At 36.7% G+C, this 27,542-nt stretch overlaps 1 protein-coding gene across 5 annotated transcripts in view; it reads left to right on the plus strand.

Annotated features, from left to right (window-relative positions):
- Positions 1–27,542, plus strand: part of LOC117786238 (uro-adherence factor A) — a 112,257-nt gene that overhangs the window by 77,888 nt on the left and 6,827 nt on the right. The window contains exon 1 of one of the 5 annotated variants that reach the window (XM_034624375.1): positions 6,109–6,148. The exons of 3 other annotated variants lie outside the window; for them this stretch is intronic. In XM_034624375.1, the coding sequence (XP_034480266.1) occupies positions 6,124–6,148 (25 nt within the window). In that variant the 5' untranslated portion in view covers positions 6,109–6,123. Of the gene's footprint in view, positions 1–6,108; positions 6,149–20,044; positions 20,371–27,542 lie in introns of those variants that run through there. One more of the 5 variants, XM_034624376.1, reaches the window with a different exon arrangement.

Consider the following 27,542-nt stretch of genomic DNA (forward strand, 5'->3'; position numbering starts at 1 on the left):
GAAATATTTTTCTTGGAATTCAATAGTCTACAAAATAATATTTTCTGATATATTAACTAACTCAAGCAGTTTAAATGCGAAATTAGTCAATCAATATAATCCGCCTAGAGCAGTTTTAAATCTAGGTCCCAAGCTAGTGTAGCAGATAATTATCTGGTTATGTATTTAACATTTTCTAAGTTGGTTTACATGTCTTTAGCTTATAAGTTAAGCGATCTCTTAAACAATGCTCCCAAGCCTAAATTACTAACATAACAGAACAGATGTTAATTTCTTTATAATTAATACACATATCTTTCATAGTTTTCAACCCGCTTACATAATTTCCTCACTCTCCATTCTAAAGCTCACATTGACAGACCCGAATAACTCAAAACTGCATTTTCGCTTCCCATCAAAACATAAATCATTTCCTGCTTACAAGTCTAATCAGCCCAAAAAGTAGAAGAGAATAAGATGAAGGGGAAATACAAAAGCCTTAGTATAATCGGCAGTCGCAACTGTCAACTTTTTCATTTGGACCTTGGAACCTTTCCTTCAACAACATTTAAGCAAATCAAATTGCTCTTCTCACACTCAAAATAACATTTAACAGCCTTTTCCATGACCTTTCAACTATGGACTATGTTTGTTTGTCTGACTGGAGTGGGGGATTGGAGATTGAGGAATTCGGGACTGTGGTCAGCAACAGGGTCGTGACTATTTTTTGATGTTGCTCTCTGGACACCTACGAAATGTTTTAATGATCTATCATTGTTGGAATTTCTGTGGTTGCTGCAAGAGGTTTAAGATGCGCCTGCAAATGTCTGATCGGAAATTCTCAAAAGCTTTCACTTAAAGGGAAAGTGTGAAGATTGATCAAGCAACTGTATGACGTTTATAAATTAGCGCATATATTCAAAGTATATATATTATTTTTTAGAGGATGTTCCAAGAAACTGCTGGACATACTGTTGTGTCTGTTTGTAAAGTTACATGTCATAGATCATGGTATTTTTTACGAGGAACTTCTTATTGTTAGTTCCCCCTTTGCCATAGACAATATGGCAAAATTACCAGACACTTTACAACGTTTCAACATTGCTAACGGTACTGTTAAGAACTTTGAAAACATTCAATCAACAAAGATAGAGAAAAAGGAGGATGAAGAAGGAGGAAAAGAACAGTAAAGAGTTCTATGCAAACTAAGTGCAGGTTCTACAAGATGTTAACCCGAACAGACGAACCGCCCGACCGGGCGGTAACTCTAAAAAACGGGCCATCAAAAGGCGTTACAAATTTTGATTTCTTTTGAAAAGTTGCGACGCCCCGAACTGAGAAGAGCGACAGAGTGACAGAGAGTAGAAAATATCAATTACAGCATAATTATGTGTGACGCACAATGACGATAGAAGAGTTCCAGAGTTCCAAAGTTCCAGAGTTGGAGAGGACCAGAAGAAGAAACTATGACAGCAATGATTGATTTGTGGAAAGAACGAATTCCAAAAAGAGAACTGAAAAGCTTCACGGTGTTGAACTTTTGACACATGCCCCTAGAATCAAGAGAAGACTAGAAGAATAGAGTAAGTGATAAGGCGGGAGTATATACGCCACAAAGTTGAGAAAAATTCATTTCGTTTGTCATCGTATAATTTAATTTTAAACGTTTTGATTGACCGACCAAAACGGTATACGATACTCCAAAATCGAAGAAGTAATTCCGCACCCACTTTTTCTTCTTTCCCCTCTATTTTGCCCAACTCTTTCACTGTCAATCTCAAGGCAAGTCCATTGTCGTTCCTTGGGTCTCTAGACTCTAGACTTCCATCTCATCTCTGTCGCCTGTAATTGCATATTAAACAACATTTACCAAAGTAATGTTTACATTTTTAACTGAAAAGGTCTAAAAGTATCCCCGCTTCCCGCTTTACTTCACTTTTTCCCCTCATCTCTGGGCTCTTTTGAAGTCTTGTTCAATGTCAATGTTGTGACCTTTGTTAAGCATTTTGTTTGCTCGCTTCGCTTGAGCTTCGCTTGAGGAATCTCTAACATGTCTCAGCTGCCCCTCGCTCGCCCCTCTCTCCACTCTTTCCCCTCTCTTACCATTTGCCTTGCTTTGCTTTCATTGGAAGCAAGTACCGTTGTAATTGTTGGTTACGAAGTCTTCGTTAAAAAATCAATTGCATTGTTGTAGTTGTTGTTAAATAATATTGCGCAATTTTTATTCAAACAGCTAAAGAAATCTTCTTTAACCTCATCATCGTATGCTTCTTCTATTAAAAGACAGCTGAAGACAAGACATAGACAGAGTCTCAAGATCTGTAGAAAGTTGGAGAGTTCAACTGTAGGAAGCGGAAAACTGAGCTTTGTTTAGGACTTTTGGGCGTTGTTTGTTGTTTGACTCTCGCAAGAGTTGTAATGAGCTAAAAGAAGAAGAAGAAGAAGAAGAGGAGGGAACAGATGAAGAAGAAGAAGCAACTGATAGACTCTACTTGGTCTAAACATAAATCTTTTGGCACTGCAGTCGCAGCTTTCAATGCGGTCAATAATATTGTCAAGTTGTTGCTGCCGGGTGGAAAGGCGTGAAGGGGGGTATAGTAAAGGGGGTAGTGGGATGCTGGCGGGAGCGGGGGCGGGGTTGGGGGCAGGGACTGTTAGTGGGTGTCATGGCAAGACCTCGATGCATTTTTTATTAGCTGTAAATTTTATTAATGTGGCAATAAATTCAAACAATGTGCAACAAGATGCAAGTAAGCCAAACAGAAAACACAAGAAAGAGAGAGAGAGAGAGAGAGAGAGGGGCGGTAGAGGGAGAGAGAACAAGAGGTTGGCTTAGGGATGAGGGCGAGGGTGAGGGTGGCTGGGAAAATGACCAGACAAAGATGCCTGCCAAGCGATTGGAGGATGCATGTAACAACAACAACAACAGCAACAACAAAAATAAGTTGCAATGTGGTAACTGAGGACATTTGGGCAGTGTGTCGTTGTCAACGTTGTTGCTGTTGCTGTTGCAGTTGCAAGCCGGATTGCGGATTGGGGACTTGTGTATTGGCGTTGAAAAGAAATACACGAGCGCAAAATTTATTTAAGCCAAAGATAAGCGGCAGTCAGGCAGCAAGGCAGCTCCAATGGCCACAAAATATGCATAAAACACAAGCGACACTACGCCATGGCCAACAAGGGGTAGCAGATGCGAGGGGGGAACAACAAGTTTGCTGCAGCGACAGGAACTAAATCACGTGTGCCGCATTGCTGTTGTTGCAATTGTTGTTGTTGTTGTTGTTGTAATGCCTAACTTGACTTTGGCCAAGTCATGACGACAGGTTCAAAATGTTGCTAAACAACTTGGCCAAGGCATGCTGAAGAGGCTGGCTAAGAGAGGTAGCCAAAGATGCAGCAGCCGTAGAAGAATCATCATAGAAGAACAGGCACTAGAAGAATGGTGGAGTGGGTCGGGAGGGGAAGTAGGTGCAACAGAAGGTGGATCGTCAGGCTGCTAAGCAGCGGCTTACACATGTTTGTTTGTCTTGCCACAGATTTTGTTGTTGCTGTTGTTGTTGTTGTTGTCTTTTGTTGGCCAGTTACCGTTAGAATCTATGCAGAGATTTGCCGTGAATCGAATGCGACTCTGCAATCGTTGTAGAGTCTCTTCGTCTTTGCGCCTCTTCGCCATGTTACCTAGAATAATATCTAATAATGCATATAATTTCCACATGCAACAACGATATAAGCTAAAAGTTTAAAGAGAAAAAGAGGGAAAAGACGAAAAGGAAGCAGGAGAGGAAAATCGTAAAATATTACGATCAAATATTGTAAGCTGAGCTGAGATGTGTTAAAGAGCAGGATCAAGACGGGGGAAGAGACTCTCAGGAAGAGGCAGATAAAATGAGCATTAAGCTTTAATGTTAACGCTCAGATGAAGATAATGAAGGCAGAGCAGTTGGAAGAGGAAGAGCCAGAGGATAGAGCTTATAGATACGAGGATTATTATATTTGTAATCTTAGCTGAAAGACTTTTAAGTGTTAGCTTTAAAACTAATTCGTAATATAATTTAAAACAAAAATCGTAGATGTAATGCAGGGAGTGACAATATATTAAAGTTAAAATTAACAAAATCATTCAATATATCAGATGTAGTATAGTGCGAGATTTTTAATTTATCCATAATATATAGATTTAATTAGTGAAGTCGAGACTTTTAGTCTTTTAGGGCTTTTAAATTAAAATAGATAAAGTCTTTAAGACAAAAGAGATCAGTTACTCGGTTTTAATATATTATAATATAATGGAAGATATGATTATACTTTAAAATATGCTTATCAGCTCTTCATTTGCCGCTTTAACTTAACTGTCGAAAACTGAACTATTGACAGCTTTAATACCGATATCTATCCATTGTTTTCTTTGGCAAACTTAAAGATTATATAAAAATGGGACGCCAAAAGACTGAAAGATTAATCACTCAAAGATCATATAAAAAATCACAAATGTTGAGCAGTCAATCAATGGAATACCTCTAAGGTGGGATTTGCCAATGGGCCGTTTACCTGCCCAGCTCACAGCGGCATCTTCGCCAATTTGTATGGGCCAACATTTAATTATTGACAATTTATCAATCGAAGAAGAAAAAAAGCCCTTCAAAGGCGAGCAAAAAATAATCAACGCCAAATGTTGCACAATTTTTTTTGATAAATCTCATTGAATAAAAACAACAGAAATCGAAATTGAAGAAACTTTCTTTTTTCAACAAAATATTTGATCAAATTTATTTATTATTTGCTATCAAAGTGGGCACATTTTTTCACTGTGCCCATGTGGGCAGTCCCGAAGAAATTTGTTTTTGTTTTTTATTTTATATCATTGCTCGAGCTTTTGTTTATAATTAATTACTGAACTTTAGTAGCGGCGCTTCACGAAATTTCTGTCAATTTTTTAACAAAATTGCTCAAATTGTTTTCACTGTTTTTTACGGATGCTGTAAGAGACTTTTGTTGTGGTTGCATGCGCGAAATTCATAACATATTTGAAATAATTACGTATACGGCACGTTGCCGGCTTTGCTGCTCGGTGTGAAAATTGCAATGAAAATTTGTGAAGCCACAAAAGAAGAAAAGAAAATGAAAATGTTTAAATCAACATTTATATAGAGCTGTCACAAAAACGCGACGAGCATGAAAAGAATGTGTGAGGTTTGCAAAAAGAAAAATATTCAAATTGGAATTTATAAAAAATTAAATCTATTATTATAGTACAACAAACATTCAACATTTTTCTTAAAGCTATAAATAAATATTTAGCTGAGTCGGTGTTCAGCCGCGCCCCAAATTGCAGCTGTACTCGTACCTAAGCCTTGAGTCTAGGTTTGAGCCATGGCCCCCATAATCTTCGGGCTAATCAGCAAATAGAGCCAAGTCAAAAGGAAAAACCAATAAAAGGCATTTCTTATCTACCTCGCTGACTGGTCCAGGCTCTCCTGAGTCTCGGCCTCTGTCTTTGGGCTTTAGTTTGGGTTTGGGTTTGGGTTTGGCATTTGCCAGTGCAGTGGGCGCCCGCAGACGCTACGACCTAGACCTTATCAATGCCATGGCCATGTCGATGGCTTTTCAGCAACGAGCCGAAGTGACGTTTGTACTGATTACCTGGCCAACGACTGCATACTTTTAAAAGTGCAGCTGGTTCCCTTTTATAGACACATAAATAGAGAAAAGCTTATTTGTTTATTTAGATTTTTTAGATTTTAATATTATATTAGAAAATAAGAATAATTTATATACAATTTTGATTAAATATCTGAATGAAAGAGAAAAGTTCATATAAAAAATTTTAACTATTTAATAATTTAATAAACGTCGATCAGTTGACAGAACGAAATTATTAAGAATTTAATATAATATTAGAAAACAAGTATAATATATTTAAAAATTTTGAATAGAGAAAGGTTTATTCATTTATTGTTTATATAAATAAATGTTGATATTTGATAATTTATGTTAAGTCGATAAGTAATTTTTATATATATATATATATATATATAATTTAAAATTGAAAAATGTATAACTGAAATAGAATGATGTTTATTTAATTGATATTAATTTCTTTCGTTTCTTTTTCTTTGCAGGTAAATTAAACCATACACATTCGAAATGTTAACAATTAAACGTTATAGGGGTAAGTTAAGCGCACTTTCTCAAGTTTCAAGCTCTCGATTCCCAATTCTCTGCGATTAGTTTCCCTTTCGCTAGAACAATGTCTGCCTGGAGAGCGACGACACACCTAGTGATCGTCATGAAGCCTAGTCTTTAGACACATTACCGACACTTTATTCTCCCCTCTCCCCTCTCTCTTTCTGTCTCTCTCGCTCTTCCCCCAGTGGGGGGAAAATGCCATCCAAGAGGTCTTCGAGCTGAGCTCCAGAGTTCCAGACACGCAACAACAAAACGCACGCTATCAATTTAACAGCATCTGTCTATGATGGGTTGAGTTTTGGGATGAGATGTGTTGGGAATAAGCGGGAATGCAATTGGTATGGCATCGTATGCTATGGTATTGAATGGGCTGGTAACCGTCGCGTCTCGCATCTCGCATCTCACATTGCCCTCCCACACAGCCCTGCGCCCTCAGAGTAACTTGTCCTACACTCCAGCTTCAACTTCTGCTCCGACATAGCTGCATTTTTCCAAGGAACCTGCATGCATGCCTCGCGCATGCGCAGCTCCAGCCCAGAGAGTCTGTTCCAATGTCTATTTATAGACGTTGGCGATGCCCAAGTCATTCGCGTTATCAAAAGGCAGCCAAAGTCGCCGCTCTGGCGGCTGTGAAAATTCCAAAAAAGGCAGCGCCCCAAGTGGCATTCCCCCGCATCCCCCCACTCTCACCCTACTTGGCCATCCTTGCCAACGATCGTCCTGCCTGCTCTCCCTTTATCCCTCGACGGGCGTGCAGAAATATTTTTCCTAGCATTTTTCTATTAGTTTGATGATGCATCTGGCCAATTTCCCAGATAAAGGCGCAGCTGTCAACGCGCAACAAAATAACTTTGGCTTTTTTGTTATTGTTTTCATCTTTTTTTTTTTGTGCCAGCTTGTAAATTAATTAAGCTGAAAATAATTAAACTTAATCCCAGCCCGTGGGCCAATGCTTAATAACAAAACAGACAGCAAAAAAAAAAGAAAAAGAAATGAAAAGTGTTTCGCCTGATTCAATGGGTATATTCGGTATGTGGGTTGCCTCAATAACCGTAGGGCGGGATTAGCACGCTTTTGTTGCTGTTTGTTGTTAGCCAGAGTTGCCGCCTCTTGACTGAAAATGCCTGCGGCATTCGGTAGCCAATGATTTTTGTTATTGTTGCCTTGCTTTTGTGGCAAATTGTCACATTTTAAACGGCTAAATATGAGCTTTAATTTAACAGAATTCTCAGCATTCATCAGTAAAATGTTAAGTTTTATGCACTTACAATATTTTTAATTTTTTTAAAAGTTATCAAAATAAAACCTAAAGCTTTGATTTGCTCATATAATCTGTTGGCTATATTAAATTGTATCTTGCCCAAAGCTCATATCAAAATCGTCTTAAAGCTTCCGTCAGTTTCCTCTTTCCTTTCCTCCTCCTTTCGTCTCTGGGCGGACAATGATGTGGCGCATTTGAAACGAAATAAAAATGCCGTTTAGGCTTTTGGCTTAAAGATGCTGATGATGGTCCTCGTGAGGATAAGTGGCGGGCCTAGAGAGAGACAGAGACAGGGAAGGAGGGAGGGATAAAAAATAATTGTGATGTTTATATTACTTTCCTCTTTAGTTATTGTTTTAGTTGTGAGTCGAACAATAAAAGAGTGAAAAGCAAATGATTTAAAATGAAGTACAAAAAGGCAGCAGATTTGTGCAAACTTTGAACTCGAACTCGGACTTGAAAATGGAACTCAATGCTGCATAGAGTGCTCAATAGATCCCCCTCTACTTCTTTCTCTTCCCCTACCCCTTCCTTTGCCTCTGCCTCTCTGGGATATTTGGCGTGGGCGCCTTGTGGACGATTCCAATGCCGCAGACAAATCCAAATCCAAATACGAATACGAATCCGATTTCATAATAATACACTCTGTCGACTCGACAGTTGAATTTAAAGTTGCTCGTTTGTTTGGTAATTTTTTTTTTTTTTTTTTTTTTGATTTAAGTTTTGGTTTGTTTGTTAAGCTGAAAGTGAAATGCATTCGGCGGGGGAAAATTATCGCTTTATCACGATTCAAACGGTACCACTTTCTTCTCAGCTTCAGCTTCAGCTTCGACTTGGACTCTACAACTTCAGCTTCATTTGTAGCAATAATTATGCAATTTGCTTTGGCTCGTTGTTATTGAGGATCGCTTGCATTTCTTTCATCTCAATTTGGTATCGACTTTGAAGGCTTTTGCATTATAATTTGTTGTTGTTATTTATAATTGTTGTGGGTGCATTGGATTGTATTGGATTGAATTTGACTGTGCCCAGTTTATCACTCCATCAGGACAGCCAATTCCTCCATTTCTCCATTTATAACAACATAATTGTGTGTATAGATCTATAACTTTTGTTTATGACAAATTAATTGGCTGCAATTGTAGTTGCAATTGGGAAAGTAACTTATCCGTTTGCAATTGCCACATCAAATGCCATGAAAACATTGGAAAATTATTGCTGAAAAAGTTCTTCAATAGTCGAAATACTTTCATAATTTATTTTAAACAATATTGAAAGTTTTCGTAATTTATCAAATAATACGACAAGAAATTGGTGTCAACCCGCGTGTTGGAAAAGTGTGTCAAAAACTGACCAAAATAACTCGTAGCCCATTAACTTTGCCTCTGGTGCGATCATTTCTCGGCGATATTTGATCGATCAGTTGAGTTATTGTTGTTCCTCAGACCGTTGACGTTGATGGAATAAGCGTCAAATATTTGCCAGCCCTCGGGGCCAACAAATTCAACTGTTTTTTTTTGTATTTCTCTCACTCTCTGTTGCCTCGAGCTGTGGCATGTGGAACCCGGGCAATCAGTAATTGGAGATGGGCCCTCGAGTGCGGCAACAGCAGCTCCATAAATTGGGCCCTGCAAAGTTACGGTTGCGCTGCTTCCTGCCACAAATATGAGAAGAAGCAGAAAAAAACGAAACGTGCATCGCAATGCCAGATAAAAGCTTACAAACGAGGCCTATCAAGTGCCAAAGCTTCTTCCTCAATTCAAAAGCAGACGAAGCTCTGTTACTCTTTCTTTCAGTAACTTTATATTGATAACTGCACGATAAAATTTTCTCAGCTATGCTGTGCCAAAATGTCATCCTCCTCGTACTTACTGTTTGGGCTGCACGAAGATCAGTTAGTCAGTCAGTCAGTCAGGACAAACAGTTTTATATATATAAAATGTCTATCGATTATATCAATTTTCAATTATATTAAATATCAACAATTATTGAATTTTGAAGATTGTAAAGTCATCCAAAAGCTCGTCAATCTAGTTGACAGTATTTTAAATCATATTTTTCCATACAGAATTTCTGCTAATGATTGAAATACTTGCAAATTTCGAATAAAAATGAAATCTCATTAACCAATCTTGAGTATGTCAAAGTTAATTTTATCAATTCAATAGCTTACGAGTTGCTTAAAGTTTAACAGAGCTTTCCAGTGAATAATTTAAATTGCACGAAACTGTCAAAAATACCTATCGAACATTTCAAACGAAATTTCAGATTAAAATGTTAGATAAAGACCAATCGAAACCTATCTGAATTTATGTTGAATTTCGTAGAACTAATAAATATTTTATACATAACATTATAGATAAAAAAAATACAAATAAATATCTGTATTCCTATAAATTTGCCAAACCTTGTTAAGAATTCAACATACCCTCTATTGGATAGCCAAGTGTCTAGAGGAGAAGAAAAGCAAAAACTGGACAGTTGAAAATTAACGCCAGCGAATTGGATGGAAAAAAAGTAAAACGTGCTGAGCGCTTTTCACTTAAACGCAATGCGCTTGCCAATTACAACAACAATAAAAACGGCAACAACAATTGCAACTATTTTCAAGCAAATTAAATTAAACAATTTAATTCGAGTGCAATTTAAAGGAAAACGCAAACGGAACAGCAAAAGCCAAAGTAAAATTGTTTAAAATGGCTTAATTAATTTGCCCAATTTTGGCATGTTACACATTTAACTTGGTCAACTCGAGACAATTACTCAACAGTCCCCCAGCCCAAATCTCAAACACAGTTCCAATCCCAATCCCAAACCCGAACCCAAAAAACCAACAAACCTCGACAAGCCCTACAAGAAAAAGAAACAAAATAAAATAAAATAAAATAAAAGCGGAACGCCCACTTCGAACTTCTCACTTGTAGTCGCCTCTAAACTCACGCCCACGTTTAACTTGTTGTTGTAGTTGTTGTAGTGTCTCGGCCTAATTTGATAAGATTTATTTGAGCCAAGCTTTGTGATGTAGTTGTTGTTTTTGTTAAAATTGGTTAAAGGCCAAGCGATCAGCGCGCGCATTGAGAAATGTTTACGTTTTGGCCCCAATTCAGAGAAAAAACAAAATCAAAATAACATTTAAAAGACAATTCGAATAGAAATGTAAACTACGATTTGCATCATTGATAAATGGAAAATAGCAGATCGTTTTTCAGCTGCCTGAGATAGAACTGTGATCTTTTTATCGTGGGTGACTAAATTTTGGATAACCCTAGCAGCTGGCTACTGATTGGTTGCCAAAATGGGAAGTACAAATGAGAAAGCCTGAGAAATAAATAGGGCGGGAATATTATAGTATTGTGGCCTAATATTCATTTAAATCAAATATTTTATTTATGAATAAGAGATTTCAAAATTTCTCTGCCAATCTAAACGTATAATTAATAATTTTATTAATTAATAATTACATTTATTAAGAGCTTGTTAAGTTAAACAAAGAATAAACAACAACAATTTGAAAGAAAACTTTAAATGCTTAACTAATTACGATTAATGTATAAATTGAAAATTATTTTAAAAATGAAAGAATTTTGCCAAATTTCTTTCCTATCAAATAAATAGCTTTCAATGCAATGCTGATTTGGAAGTAATCAATTTAATTTGCGTATAAAATTATATATATCAATTAATTACATAGGTTTAAAGGTACAAATTAAAAGACTTTAATAAATTAATATTGTTTTAAACTTTATTTATATTTAATCTCTTTGAAAATGATTGGGAAAAGTAATAGAAGAAAAAATCTAATTTATACATTTACCTTTTTTTTTTCAAATTAACATTTGATGTAAAGAATTCTTATACGATTTTCATTAAGTCGTACTATATAAGCATTTTTCTCAGAGCTTTTCCACTGTCAATGTGAAAGTTGTAGCAAGGGTTTCATTTTAATTTTATTTTTTGCATTTTTTTGATAAATTTGTTGTTAATGTTGTGTTGTTGCTTGGGCATCGCTGCGGTTCAAGAGTTCATTGTCAAGTCTAATAAAATGTTCGAATGACACGTTAAGTGTCAGGCACTACAAGAGATCCCCAAATCCCCGAGAGAGTCAGTCAGTCGTTTGAGGGGGCCGCCGTCAAGCGAGTGAATCAAGCAAAAAACTAAACCATGTAACCAAAAATGTTTGCCGCTTGACTGGAACTTGAACCTAGGCTACCCCGAAAGCCCCTCCTTCCCCTCTATGCCTCCCCACCTCTTGCCTGGGCAGATGTTTCCCTTTTTGTCAAATGGCTCCTCAGCAATGATGATAAATCGTGACCAAAGCGCTTTAGAGAAATTTCTTTCCCCGCCTGCCCACAACAAACTGTCCAAGTATAAGTGTAAGTGAGTGTACTATAGGTATATGTATGTGTATATGTGTGTGTGTGTGTTTTTCATCTCTTCAGCTGGCTGAATCTTTATTACCACATTTTCAAGAGTCGGTTGAGTGACGTGAACAGTTTTTGGCGCAGCTGCCGTCAGAGCGCTACCAACATTTCCTTTTGCTACTTATAGCCAAGTTACTACCTTTTACTAGCCACCATCTCTGCCTCTTCTCTGTCCATCCACCAGCAAACTTGACATTTAAGTGAATTATGTAGTTTCCATGTTAACTTTCTGTGCGGTGCCGCCGAAATCTTTTTGACTAAGTGCCTGGCAGGCGACTTTTCCATACCTGACGACGCGTCGATGATTTATGTGGATGTGTATATGTATTAAATGTGGGTGTAAGTGTGTGTAGCCCTCACATTTTTTTGTATTTTTTGGCAAGGGCAGCTCCCAGCTTCCCCCTAGACTCTACTAAGCGGGGAAATTAGGCACAAAAATAATTTATGAGCTTCGTTTTTGGCGCCAGCAACAAGACCAAAATATCAAAAAGAAATAGGTACAAAAGGTGAGACGACGTCTTGCTTTCGCGCTGTGGCAGGCTCCCGGGGGGTAAAGAGGTAAGGGGATGGTCAGAGCGATGTGGGGGTGTCAGCTTGTCGGCTTTGATTTAAATGCAAATTTTTGCAGACTCTCAAGAAAATGTCAACTCAAATCACGATCTTCACAATCGCAAGTGAATGCGATTTGAAATTGTATAAGTTATATGATTCATGAGTGGCCCAGTGAGTGTGTGTTTGTAAGTGTGGCAATAAAATGAATACATAAATAAGATTGAATAACATATAAATACAGATACCGTCGATTTCAATTAGCAAATAACACTCATTCATTATTGACAATATTCTTGCATTCATTCATTGTTTCCGAGCACATAAGAGAAATAATCAGATGTTGCTGATCTATATAAACCTATATTGAGATTGCCAATTAACATCAGCATTAACCTGCGTCAAGGTTATGTCATGATGACAAATACCTCAAGTTCACACACACACACCCACATACACGCACTACCAAGACAGTTCGATAATATTTTGCTGATAAAATGCCAAAGTTATCGAACCTCATGAATTGACACTTCAATGTCTTGAAATGAGTTCAACTTCAACTCAACACGCTGCTCATTTAACATTTACAAGTTAATTTGTCGCAAATATTACTTCGATATATCTGCATCTGATTGTAACATACTCGTATCTGCAACTCTGACGTCCGCTCGTTGTATCTGTATCTGTGAGAGCGCGTATCTGCGACCTTGCAAGGTAACAACACATGAAAACCAATCAACAAGCTCGAAATGTGTGACAAATTAGCAAAAATGCAATACAATAAATAAATAAATTGAAACACACACACACCATTACACACCCCCGCCACACACACACACTTACTGAGAAAAAGAATATAACCCAAAACAAGAGTGAGGAATTTTTTAATTTAGATAATTGAAAGCGCGCAGAATGGAACAGTTTATTATAAACAATGAAAGAATGAAAGAAGTGGAAGGGGCGAAAAAAAAACACATCAACTCAATTATAAATAAAACATTCGTTTTATATTGTTTAATCAGATATCACAGCTTTTGTCTACAGTTAATAACAAAAATGTACACAAAAGCACAGTGGGTCTTTTTTGTTTTAATTTTTTTTTTTTGGTCTTTTTGTTAATATTTTTACATAAAATAAATAAAATATTCTGCGACAATTTGGCATTGTTGTCTTTTTTTTCCTATTTTGCATTATTAATAATTGAATGCATCAGTTTAATGTAATTTAATCATAAATATTTGATTTCAATAAATTGCGCATATTTAATAATAACAAAACCGAACAACCAATTTCAATTCGATGAAAATAAAATATTAATAAGAAAAAAAGTTTATTTTTTACGTGCCGAGGGTTAAATACCTTTACTATATGCACTTATTTATTTCTGATGTGTAAATACACTTATTCTATAAGTTCGGTAACTATTTATGGTACAGAAATTTACAAACATTTCATTAAATTTAAAGTTTGCTTTAATTTAGTATGTTACTTAAAATAAAAAATACATTTGTAATACATTAATCCATTTTGTTTGTCAATCCGTTTTCTTTTATTAACCAGGCTTTAAAACTAAGAGACTAGTTTGTGTGAATATAAATATAGTCCAGAATATAAATACATAACAACGTCGGAGATTTCTTATTTAATGCTTGACACTGTCGCTGACAAAATTGTAAAACTCCCAAGCAATCGTCTGAAAATTTAATATAAATATATTTCTATTGAAATCATTTAAGTAGAAAATGATTTAATCTCAATTTATTACAAGTTGCTTTGCCATTAATTGAAACTTGTCAAAATGCTGCTAATATCATAGATTACAGTTAATTGCAACGTCAATTGCTTGCGTCAGCATTGCGATAACTTCGAAATCCGTAATTTTAGCTGGAAATGTCAAATTCATTCCATCAGAAGAACACAATCAACATGCCAGCTAATTAAAGAAATAAGTTCGCACGCCCAAACAGCAGCAACTACAACAACAAAGATCAGCCCACCCAAAGCAGAAAAGGAGAAGAGGAAGAAAAACAACCGTCAACTAATTAAAAAGCTCAAGCAACTGCAGCAAATGGCACTTGCCGATTGCATGAAGAACTGCAAAAAGAATCAAAGGGGAGGAATCAAGTAAGAGGCCCACAAAAAAAGAGACCCAGCCCAAATGTAGCCGCAAGTCTCAATTTTTGGTAGTACTCGTATCTAAAGGCCCTGCAATTTTCACGCCCCTTTCAGCACACTGCCAATTGTTTTAGATATGGCAACAAATCTCATTATGAGCCCCTCACTCTACATATAAGGTGTGTCTTCGCCGTCGTCGACGTCCCCAGGCACGCCCCAATTCAAATCTGGCGGTTTTTTAAAGCTGTACTTTCTAATGCATGAACTAGGAGTCGACATCGAATTCGAAATCAACATCGAAATCGGATACAATGTGTTGGCCATGTGAACTTGGCCAAATCGGCGACTGTCAAACGATTGTCGAATTGCCAATTGCCAATTTATAATGTAAACGGGGCCCAAAACTGAAGTCTCGGGGTATTATACGTATTATTTTCTAGCTAGCAAAGGTCACTTGGCCATAACGAGCCCAATTTAATTCATTTAAGAAAATTCAAAAGACTGTAGTTGAGAATGCTCAACGGAAAAATACCCTATACAAATGTTTTCTCTAGCTATTGAAATGAATAATAAAATTTTAGGCTTATTAAGAAAACTATATAAAATTATGAAGGGAATTGACAACAGAAAGTAAAAAAGTAGGTGAAAGACTGTTTAATTTAACTTATTTTTTTTCATCTAAAGAATTTTAAACTTAAATGAAAACTTTAAAAAGTTTCATTTCCAAATATCTAATTTCAAAAATTATGTTTTAATATTTCTAAAATGTATGGTATAAATACTCTCAGCAATTTTATAGTACAAACAGTTGATCAAGCTGTTAACACCATTTTGAGTCCATTATTGACTGCAGAGTATAAAAACACAAGAAAATGGCATTGCTAATTTATGTTTATTGTGCATTATTTGTACTAGACAATTGTTGTTTTGGGCCCAGTTGCTTTAGGCCAGAAATATTGTGAGCAGTGTATGTGCTCGCTGGGCCAGAAATTGAATTTTTATGCATTTTATAACATATTTTTAATGGTTTTTTAGTTGGCCAACTGATTGAAATTTATGATCGTTAGTTTGTCCGTCTATCTATTTATCTGTTTGTGTTTTTGCTATTTATATTTATTATTATTTAGATATATATTTTTATGTTTATTTTATGTAGAGTTTACGGTACGCCCCGCGTGTAATCCACATTACCTATTGAATTTATTAAATTCATTTTGCGATTTTTTATTTGAGCACAAATTGACAGTTTTAATGGGTTTACATATTTTATTTATGTTTATGTTTATGCTTTCCCATCCTTATTCGCAATTATCTGGTATTCTTTGAAGAATTCCATTCGATTGTCTTTTCTGTGGAAGAAAATCTATCGTAACGCCTTCTTTTGGTTAGCGGATTAAAAAGCCAAAACGTGTTGAAACAAATTGTAATTAATAATCACGATAAAAACGCCAAAATGAACCGCCAGAAGAGAGAAACATATTACGCTAACAAGCTAACCAGAATGTTGGCCAAAACCAAAGCCAAAACCAAAAAAAAATAGAGTTGTACGGTCAGCTCATAATTTGGCCGAAAAGCCTTTTAATGAGCCGACAGTGTTCGGTGGCCGGTCAAGTGATTGGCCATTTAGTTTGGCTAGTTTAGGCCGAAGTTGGCAGTCTTTTATGTCCGCTTTTGGCTATTTTATTTAAATATCAAAACCATAAATTCCCCCACCGTGCAACAACAAATGCAACTGTCAAGTGCAACATGCTCCATTGTGGGGTTAATGTGAGCATTGTGAGACCCATTTTGGTGCTATCATAAGTTTCTTCTCGCTGTGGCATGCAACATGTAACACACACATTGAACTTTGTCATTTGCCTGTCCTATGAAATCAAGGCGCACTCTCAATAACAATTTCGCTTATCAATTGACAGCCTTTGATTGCCAGCCGCCAATTGGCGAGGAGGATGTCAAGTCAAAGAAATTAAACCGCATTTATTATGCTCTTTCTTAATTTAAAATAAAAAAAAAATTGAAATCAGTTTACTATTTCTAATGAATTAATTTAATGATACGATGCAGAACACAAAAGAAAGAATAGAAAATAAAGTATGAGAAATAGAGCGGGAGTAGAAATATGTCTAAAAAATGTAACGATATGACGCAAAAAGAAATGCTATATATTGTTTAGAAAGGTCATCCAAACAAATCTATAAGGCTTAAGGATATGAGTGTGTCACAGAAAATAAAGATTAAGGATAAATATACAATTGTTTACTTAATATTTAACTATTAGCAATTGATTTGCTTTAAGAATTCCTTTTCTTTATAAGTTTTTGTATACTGTTAAAAAAAAAAAATTATTATAAGAGTTAATTTTTGATTCAGGAGTATAAAAGTAAAGCACCAGCATTGAATTAGAATTGATAAGCTATACACTCTATTGGTAATAACTGAATCAAAAAGAAATAGAAAGATACAGAGTTAGGAAGTCAAACTTTGTATGAGAATGTAAATACCTTTCTGCTAATATAAAATGCAAATGGGTCTATTGCTAGCTTCACGGACCCCAAGGGAGGAATTCTCGCATAATGTCACATGTCAAATAATTTGCCTTTAAAGTTTCGCCGCAATTTGCATTTGGCGTCGATGTTGGCGCCGCAGCTTCTGTCGCAATTTGCCGTCAACAAGGAGCAGAGAGGGGCAGAGACAGGAGGCATCATCGGCATCATCGGCATCATCGGTATCATCGTGTGGGGCGTGTTTTCAACATTGGCAACGCATTTTGCTATGCAATTTTCGAGCCCTCCTGCAGATGCCTTTGATTGATTTGTTTTGCCAAGTGACGCACGACAGGCGCAAGATTTAGTTGTATTTTGTTGATTGTCTGAAATGGAATGGGATGGGATGGCATAGTTTATGGCTTGTAATGGCTGCGGGGTGTCGCCTCAAGTGGCACAAGGTCTGTGGCTCTTGCAATAAGTATTCGCACTTTTATGACACATTTTAATGGCAAACATATTTACATATGTATCATGCTATTATTTACACAAATCGAACCAAAGCGAAACGAAACGAGCCCGAAACTAAACTAAAACTGATGGGGGCACACATTTGGTATCCATTACAAACGCTTTGGGGGCGCATCTGTCAATCAGAAAATCAAATGAAAAACATAACTCATCACTAAATGCGAAAGAGACGAAGACTTGAAAATATAGAAAGATTGAGGGAGATAGAGAAGCTAGGCTTTGATAAATGACAAACTAAAGTGGAACTTCCATTTGCTTACATTATTCCATTCTCATTCCACATTTCTTTGGGAAAGTGTTTTGTTCTGTGTGAAAGTTTCATTCGAGCCAAAAGCAAAACGCAGAAGCAAAGAAAGTTGTATGATAATTGCCTAAAGGTCGTGAATCTCTAGAGATTATGCAATGTTTATACAAATCTCTTAAACAATTCTAGACAATGGAAATGGAAGTGAAAGCTACCAAAAAAAAAAAAAAAACAAAATACAGAAATTGAAAACAAAAATGTTGTGTACTTAGCTTAATGCACTTTCAGTTTTTCCATCATTTTCTTGTTGCGGGTGTTTTGATTTCTGGGAATTTATACCAAAAAAAAAAAAAAAAATTAAAACCAAACAGCATCCCAGGCAAGCAGTTGATCGGGGCCAATCACAGAGAGATCTTTATCAGAAATACCCCCAGAGAGCGTGCTGAAAATTTAAAGAAAAAAAGAAAGACTCAGATTGGAGCTTTGAGCTTTGGGACTCTCAAGCTCTTTGGCTTATTACAAATTCTAATCACATGCAATCTCCGATCCGTTTCTTTGCGTTTCACTTCGTTCCGTTTCGATCTCCCCTCTTCGATCGCCTCTCTATGACTCGGATCGGTACAATGGCCCGGTAGAGTCAGTCGATGGGGCTGTCGCTTATCGATTAATCATCAAATTAAAAATTACTAAGCCCAAAGCGTGGAGCGTGGCCGAAACACCATTGAGATGCCACCTCAGCCCCCCTTGTAGTACATCACATTGCTCTTTGAGTGTTTTTGTTTTTATGCCATCAGCTAATTTAAACAATATCTAGAATTCCATGTAAAAAAACCGCAAATATTGGCAATTGCTCAAAGATAGCATGGCTACTTTTGTACTATATCTATGGGGTTATAGAAAGATTCGACCCGTGACGAACTGTTTCAAGGTTGAACAATTTAAATTTAAGAGAACAGTGGTCACTTACAAATATTCATATTTATAGTGTTATTTACGATAATTGCTTTGAGAATACCAATGGAAGAAAACAAAGCAATTGAGCAATGTATGTTACATCAACGTAATATAGTATATATAGTACATTTTAAAGTCGTAAATTCATTTAAATAATAAACAAAGGCAAATGAAATATATGCAAATATTGTGTGACAAACACACGTATCACATTGGAAAAATGTTTCCAAGAAATGCATATATGTATGTATAAACAATAAATAACACTTTGAAATTGCCGCGCCGCCTAGCGTCCAATTGAAGCATTTTGCTGTAATGAGTACAAAGTTCAATCGATATCAATCGGCATTTTCATTAGGCAAATTAAATAATTTAATGCTCAGTGAGAGATTTTTTCACCGCTTATCACAAATTTGTCATCAGCTTGTTGTAATGCGATCACAAGCTCACACACACACACATACAGACACACATGTGCAGGGAGTTGTAGTCAGAGAGCGACCGCCGCCGCCACCGCCACCGCCACATGCTGCTCATAATGAAGTTGAGCAGCTGAGAGATAATGATCAAAAACATCGAGGCGACGCGACGCCAAGACAATTAAAAGCCAAACGAAAGAATTGCAAGCGCCTTCGTCGCAGTCGCAGTCCAAGTCTCAGTCTCAGTCGCCGCTCTCAATCGCTCTGCTGTTCTGCTGCTTCGCTGCTTTGCCGCTCAGCTGCTCGTCAAGCCAGTTGCGGCTATCCGATTTGCCTGCGCAGACGTATCGTGCTTGCCGGCGCATTCAGTTGACTTTTAGCGCTCGTCGCAGCCACAACGTTCGCGGCGCGCAGTCGTACATGTAAACTTGACTTTGACTCTCACGCGCACGCTCCTCTCCTCTCCCACACTAAAGTGAGTCTCTCTCTGTGTGTACGTTCGCTCTTGGCTGTTCGCCTGCAGTCTGACCGTGAAGTTTGTTCTTTTTTGCATGTCTATAAACTGAGTGGAGTAACTGTAACTGTGCTTTGTTATTTGTTTTCTTATTGCCATTTGCTTAGCACATTCATTTGCCAAGTTCATTCACGTTTGCAAAATTTCATCATCGCTTGCTGCTTAATTAATGTAATGTAATAACGCAAATATTGAAATCGGTGTTAAACTAATTGCAATTAACAATTAGCAACCTTATTAATATTTTTTTCGGCTTTTCATACTCACGTACGAGTGCATTAATATTTCATATCCATTTCCGTTTAGCTTTGGTGTTCATTCGAGTGCAACAATTAATTATTGCTGCATTTGTTGTTGCTTTTTGTTGCATTTGCAAATGATTGGCAACAATGGAAATTATCTCTGATTATTGCTAATGCCTCTGTGAAGAAAGTGAAATTTCTCAAAAATACTTAAAGCAATAATTACAATAACCAATAATTATGCTAATTTTGATAACCGTTTCGCCACCAACTACAACAACGTCAACAGAGAAACGGTTTATTCGCTAACAACAACAAAAAAAACCCCTAAAGTGCAAACAAAAACCAAACTGTTTAAATATTTTCACGCAAAAATAAAACATACATAATAATAATATATAAATAAATAATGTCAACCAAATTTGAGCTTAAAGGAAAAACCTGAGAGAGCAAAGCAAAAGCTTTTCGAAAGGTATGTAAGTCACTAGAGCGAAAGTAGAAGCTTAAAAGCTGCTTCAAATTTCATAAAGCTAATCCTTAAGTAATTAAAAAGATTGTTTAAATATTTGAAAAAAATATTTATTGAATTAATTTTGATTTAATGTTTCAACCACTTTTTTTGGTTAATATAAAAGCTTTTTAAACTAAAAGAAGAAAAGTAGAGATTCGTTCCAATGAAATAATCCAAATTATGTATATTACATTTTAAACAAAATTTAAACTGCAAGCACTTTGGTTTAAAATGAAAGCTTTCTTAGACTCATTAGTACAAAAATAGTTTCAATTCATGCATTGTTAGTATCCCTATAATCATAATAAATAGTGACAAGTCGAGCGTTTGCTTATTTTCATTGTTGCTCCACTGACTTCCTCTGTGGCATTTCCTTAATCTTTACCCTACTTTGCTGTTGTCTACCTGTCCTCTTCTCTTTTCTACTCACCGCTGCAGTCCTCATCTAAGTTGTAATGACAAACAACCTTTCACACTTTGCGTGTTGGCCACAGTAAAAGACGCCTTGTCACTCTGTAGATCATTAGGTGGTGAGTGCTCCTCACACATTTGTGACACATTTCCATAGACTCAATTCGCAAGTTCTTTTTTAAAAGACAAACAGACAGACAGACAGACAGACAGAGACTCTGACAAAGAGTTGAAATTTGTATGCCATTGGCAAACATTTGTCTGTGTCTAAAATTGAACTACTTTCATTTGGTGGCAGGGAATTAACATACATACAATACATTCGTTGTAAGTATTATTAAGTATTGCTCTTCCCTTCTACCATTGCTTCTCTCACTCTTTTTTATCGCTGCTACAATTTGGACAGTCACCAAGTTTTTGATTTTGCTGTCAAATGCAGTCGTAACTAAATAAACCGCACCATAAACATTTACCTACTTAGCCCCCAGTCGCCAATTCGCCAATTTGTCAATTCGCCAGTTCGCCAGTTGGCAGTCTTAAGTATGCTTTCATTCAAATATTTGCATTAAATTTTGCACAAATTGTCATGGAATGAAGAAAAGCAGGGAGGGAGGAACTCTGCGCTGTTTAATGCAACTCCAGTGGTCGGTGCCCAAAAAAAGAGGCCGCAACAACAAAATAGTTTAAATTCGCTCGAAATTTAACAAAAAAAAATCCAACAATTTTTTATGATACGTTTTTGTTTTATTTTTTCGCGTTTGTGACAAGAATTTGCAAATGTCAACGAAAATTGCGAGCTTCGCATTAAAAAAGAATTCGACAAAAAGGGCCGAAGAGGAGAAGCTCTCTCATGTGCAGTCAAAAGACGGGGGAAATACCAAAGACCCAAATCGCAAACCAATTGAAATGGTTTTTTGTAAGACCCTAACTCACCTCTTTTCGCACATTTACTTTATTTTATTTTGGAACATTTTGTGTTTGGCATTTTTAAAGAGTTTCATGATCGTATCGTAACGGATCTGATGGCGTTCGGTGTGACTTCAAAGTTAAAACGCATAATTTACTTAATGAGTAAATATGTGAAAAGTTGTCGTCAGTTATAATTGACAAGCTGTTATCAGTGTTCTCGAACAGTTTTTTTCAGATCGTTGAGCTTCTGAAGATCGTTGAAGATCAAATGGAAGTGATTGTTGTTCTAAGTAAGGAATATTTGTTTTGTTTTTGGAATTATAATAATTTTTTAAATTATTATTATTTACTACCTTTTGTAATTACATTTTCCAATTAACCTTCGTTCGAACTCAAGATCTGGGTTTTTGTAATACAATTTCAGCACTTCCATTGTATAGAGTTATTCCTAAGCTTATGTTACTTCCCAATTCGCCCCATTGTTAATGACAACTTTGCTTTTATTACAAAGACAACAATAACAACAATAACAACGATGACGACGACTCCGAATCCATGGCCCAAACTGACACTTGTTTAAATTGAAACGAAGCTTTTGAGACACCTGTTGACAGGTGCATTTGTGAGGTATTCGCACTTGTACACGTAGTTGTATCTCAGTTGTAAATACTTGTACATATTCGGGCACTACAAAAATAAAAATAATAATAAAAAGCAAATACGTGTAATAAAGCACATTTATTGCCTGTTATTGGGCAATTGGAGTAAACTTACGTAAATTGGGCTTTAGATAGAAATTATAAATTACAAGTACAAATATATTATTGCTAGAGGTCGAGTGCATCATAGCTATTTATGTATTTAGGAGTCTTTGATTACCTAATTGCCCTTGTCATGGTGCCAAAATTGATATTTATGGGTCTGATAGGGTGTGATTTATCAGATACTTACCTTTATAGATAGACTGAAAATGATGGAAACATTAGCTTGATGTCATCGCCGAATGTGTTTGGATTTTTCTTTCTTTTTATCTTTTATTATATCTTTCTTTATTTTATTCGAATTTTTTTTTTTTTTTTGTGTGAGATTTGAAATCATAATGAACCTTCAGAGGTTTCTCCAACTAATTAGACCATAAAGCAGCCGACCTGCCTGGCCGAACTAATTCCCTCAGATAAACCACAACAAAGGTCACGCTTTAATTGATAAGAAAACACAATGTAGCTTTGGGACCAGAGCTGAGCACAGAGAGAAAATAAAGATTCCGGAGCTCAAATGGCGGCTACTGTAGGTAAATGAAACGCTACAAGAGTCAGTCAAATGGAAATCCCCATGGAAAACAATGACAGAACCAAATAAGAAGACCAAAAAGAAGAAGAATCAGACGAAGAGGAAGGTTAAAAAGAGAAGAACTCAACTGAACTAAAATGAACTTGAAGTGCCAGCTGTGCCTCGATAAAGATCACACCCCAACGGCGTAGAGTCACAGGTGGAAGTTCCTCCTTCAATCTAAAAAAAAAACTAAGAATCATGCCACAATTGAGTGCACTTTTCGAAGCACCAACTGCAGAAGAAAGACACCAAAGATACCCTGTAAATAAATGTATCTATAAGTGTAACAAACTGAATTACTTTTATTTATTTTAATTATTTGCAATACACAAATAATTTGACATACCCTTTAGCTGTGGATACTTACAGGGTATTCAGAGAAGCACTTTTAATAGTTTGTAACCTTTTTTCGAGGCACTTAAACTGTGCAACCAAGCGTGCTGTCAGCCACTTCTAATATTCCCTCTACCTATCTTCCTCTTAACACTACTCATTTGCCAGCTACGCCCTTTTTCAACACTGGTAAGGAATGGAAGGGAATTGAAATTGGAGAGGGAATGGAAAAAGAATCAGTCGGAGAGAGGAAGAGAGAGAGAGATAGAAAGAGAGAGTAATTAACCCATGTTTGCCATGTTGTTCTTGCCATTCGCAAACATTTAATTGTTCGATTGCCGTGCAATTAAATGTCCAATATTTGGAATACCAAAAACACAAAGTTAGCAAATAGTTTTGAACCGGAGGCAACTCTTTTCTTCAATGGCCAGATCAAAGTTCTCACTGCCGACATTGTGCTACGGTTCTCGACATATTCAAAGCATTCCATTTCAATTCATTTAAACTTCACGTGGGTTATTAAAACCCATCAACATGACGATCATCATCATCGTCATTATCATCTGTGTGGCAACATAAAAAGCGATCCGCCTGTTATATAAGTTGGCTTTCAGTTGAATGTATGTAGCTTCAGCTCCACAAATGTCACACTTTAAGACTTTGCAGCTTCTTTTCAGTCCGAGAGTTGTCCAATTAGTTGCTTCCGTAATTTCTTGGTATTATTTTAATTAGTTTTTGTTTTTTTTTTTTTTTTATTTAAATTGCGTTCAGTCCGTGACAAGTTTTATGTGCCGCCCCAAAGATTTATTTGTTTTCTACCAAAAGAAAAAAAAACCAAAGACAAAAAATGTTGATAATGATAAACAAACGATGAAACTATGAAACTGCCACCATAATTTATGAACAATGCATTTTTAGATGCCATCGTAATTCCTCTGAATTAAATATTTCTCTTCTACAAATTTTTCATCTGCTTTTTTTTTTTTGAAGCTGCGCTTGATGAGGGGGAAATTTTGATTTAACTTTTCTAAGTTTTCGGGTGAGAGTTTCCTGCATGTAATATTCACTTAAAGAAACTAACAAAAACAAACAAGCGAAAAGCTCATCATAAATTTGTTAGAAGACATTCTGTAATATTCCTTTTGGCGAAATTGCCTCGTAAACAGCGTAGAAATATTCTCTGCTCACCTGCCTGCCAGGCTGGCTATCTCACAAATAATTCAGAATGCGCTTAACGCGCTTACCCTCTCCCCAATTCCCCACCTGCCTCCTCCCTTCAACCGTTGGGCTTTGCCAATGGCAAAAATGCGTTTAAGTCAAGTCGCCGAAAGCCGCCGGGTGCGTGTGTGCAACGTGTGTGGCAGCTGCTGCGAGACCTCGACGGTTACCTCACTCCCTCCTCCATCTCTTCGCCTCTTCGCCTCCTCTTTCCCTCTGCAATCTCTTCACCCTAGTAGAGTCCAGGGTCCCAGTCGAACTGGCACTTTAGCTCGATATTTATGCAACGGCACACACTTCAGTTCTGCTTACCATCTCTCCCTCCCTCTCTGTCTCTCTCTCTCTCTCTCTATCTATCTCGCTCTGTCTCTTTCTTTCGCGCTCTCAGCTGCAATTTAAGCGCACATTTTTCTTGGCAACACATTTTCCTCGCCATATGCATAAGCAGTTTTTCCAGCTACCCTTTTTGGCTCCCTCTGCTCTTGCTCGCTCATCGCATTGTTTGCAACACTTGGCGCTTGCCACATAACAACAGCAACAACAGAAGTTGCAACTGCAACATATGCAACAACAGCAACAGCAGCAGCAGCGTCCGCTATGCAGCGTTGCATGACACATTAAATGCAAAACGGGCAGCATGCAACACAAACTGAAAGACAGAGATAGAGACAGCAACTGAGAGACACTTTAAGAAAGAGGGAGGAGCAGATAGCGGGGAAAGGATAAAAAGAGCTGAAGAATTTTGTTGCCCCCGCCAAGAAGTCGGTTTAAGCAGCAGCGGCTGTTGTTGTTGTTGCTGTTGTTGTCGGTTCTTATTCTCCCGTGTTGCTCTTATTAAATAAAAGAAATGCTATGGAATTTTTTTTATAAAATACCCTGTAACCACATAATAAATTTATATTGTAGGGTATATACTACTAAACTTTAACTACACAAACAAACATTAATAGAGAGTTCTTTGGAAAAGATACAATTATAAGAAGATATTTCTTGAATTTATTATTTTAAGTTTATTTTTTCATCAGCTATTATTTCTTACAATTTTTATTAAAATTTTTTCTGATATTTCTAAATCAGTTATTTATTTAATAATTAACATCACAAATTTCATAAATACATTTGATCGGCTTGGGACAATATTCAATGTAAGTTTGAAAGTATTTACAGAGTATAATTAGTGCGACTATCGGCTTGAGTTCTTGTGTAGTTTTTTGCATAATAAACCGGCTGTTTCTGTTACTGTAGCAGCTGTTTGCTCCGTTTTGGCCAGGTAAACGGTTTGGCTTATGTTGGAGGTGAGCTGAGCTGAGTTATCGCTCAGTTGTTATTTCTTGTCTTACGACAATATAATTAAACAAATGTGGGATCAACGTGGATTGCCAAGGTAAAGTCGAAAAAAAGAGCTTTTGACATACTCGTAATGCGTGGCAATCATCAGCTCTGCGAAATCATTAATCAATGACACAAAATGCATACAAATTTGTATGTATATCGAGCTCATTAAAGTGTATTAAGATTATGATACCGACTCTGTGATGATTTCGCAAATATGAAGCTGCGCTTAAGACAAATGACTACTGTTATCCTTGGTGTTCAATCCAAATGAATACCTTAAATAATTGCAGATTGAAGCTGAAACGTTAATAAAATAATTAAAATAAAATATGCGGCGTTCTCTAGCTGAAACTGAACAATACTCCTATTAAAAGTATTTCGCTCCAGCTTCGCACTTGAGTAAATTGCAAAGAGGGTAAAAAAAAATCAGAAACCACGAAGAGCCCCGTCTCTAGAAAAATGTGCGGGCTACCAATCTACGCATTTTTTTCCAGACATTTCAGTTTTTTTTTCGCCTCTCAACGTCAAACGAAGGCCGACAAGTAAAATGCGAGCGATGAAATGTTTTAAAGAAATCGCTGAAAATATTAATTTCAATTATTTACGAACATAAAAGCAGCACGCAAACGCGATAGAGATGCTATTTTCCCACGTTGAGAATCGCCGAGAGGGGCGCCCATCAGTGTTGTAAGTGGCATTTTGTGCGCTAAATGCGAACAATTTGTTACAGGATTTCGACTAAAAGACTGAGAGAGAACTTACGGGGGAAAATGAAGGGAAACCAACTGCTGTGTGGGAAACAGTGCTCTGTAATTAATAATTATCTGCGATAGGTGGCGCTGCCGTGCTGTCTACGTAGAGTCAGACTTTTATGCAATCGCTGCAGTCGCATGTTGATAACAGCGGAAGTTATTAGAGCCAGTTTCGAGTTATGCGAGCAAGTTCCAAAGAACTTGCAAAGTGTTCTTTGGCATTGAAGTTCCCAGTTAGCAGTTCCCAGTTGCCGCTCGCTTTGATTTCACTCACTTCTAATTAAAGACGACACTTTGGCATGTACTCTACACTCTACACTCAACGAAGACGACGACGACGACGACGACGAGCACGGAAATGCCGCGGTCTGAGCTGAAGCTTTTTGAAGAATTCTACTCTCGATCGTATTGTTTAAGTACCAAGAATTACTAGTACTTATATGCCAAGCCATGTTGATTGTGCTGAAGTGCCCGTCTACAGCAATAGCTGCTTACGTAACAATCTAATAATTTTGGCCAATTCTTCTCAAATTATCTTCCGTAACCGTTCTTAACCTTTCACATCACACATCAATCGAATCGATCCCCTGAAGATTACAATTAATTCCAGCCACTTGCCACAGCGGGTTGCCCAAAATAAAGAAATAGAAGTAGGAAATCAACAGCGATTGTGCAAAAATTCTATAAAAGATGAAAGATTTAGTTATTGGCTCAAACTTTACATCATTAAATTGCCATAAAGGTTAGAAAAACGCAAACCAAAAAGATTAGGCATAAAATTTATGAATTCATGGCAGGTGTCCCGTTCCCGAATTCCAAAACTGAAGCCTACATTAAACATCT

Source organism: Drosophila innubila (assembly GCF_004354385.1).
Source record: "Drosophila innubila isolate TH190305 chromosome 3L unlocalized genomic scaffold, UK_Dinn_1.0 0_D_3L, whole genome shotgun sequence".
Classification (NCBI taxonomy): Eukaryota; Metazoa; Arthropoda; class Insecta; order Diptera; family Drosophilidae; genus Drosophila; species Drosophila innubila.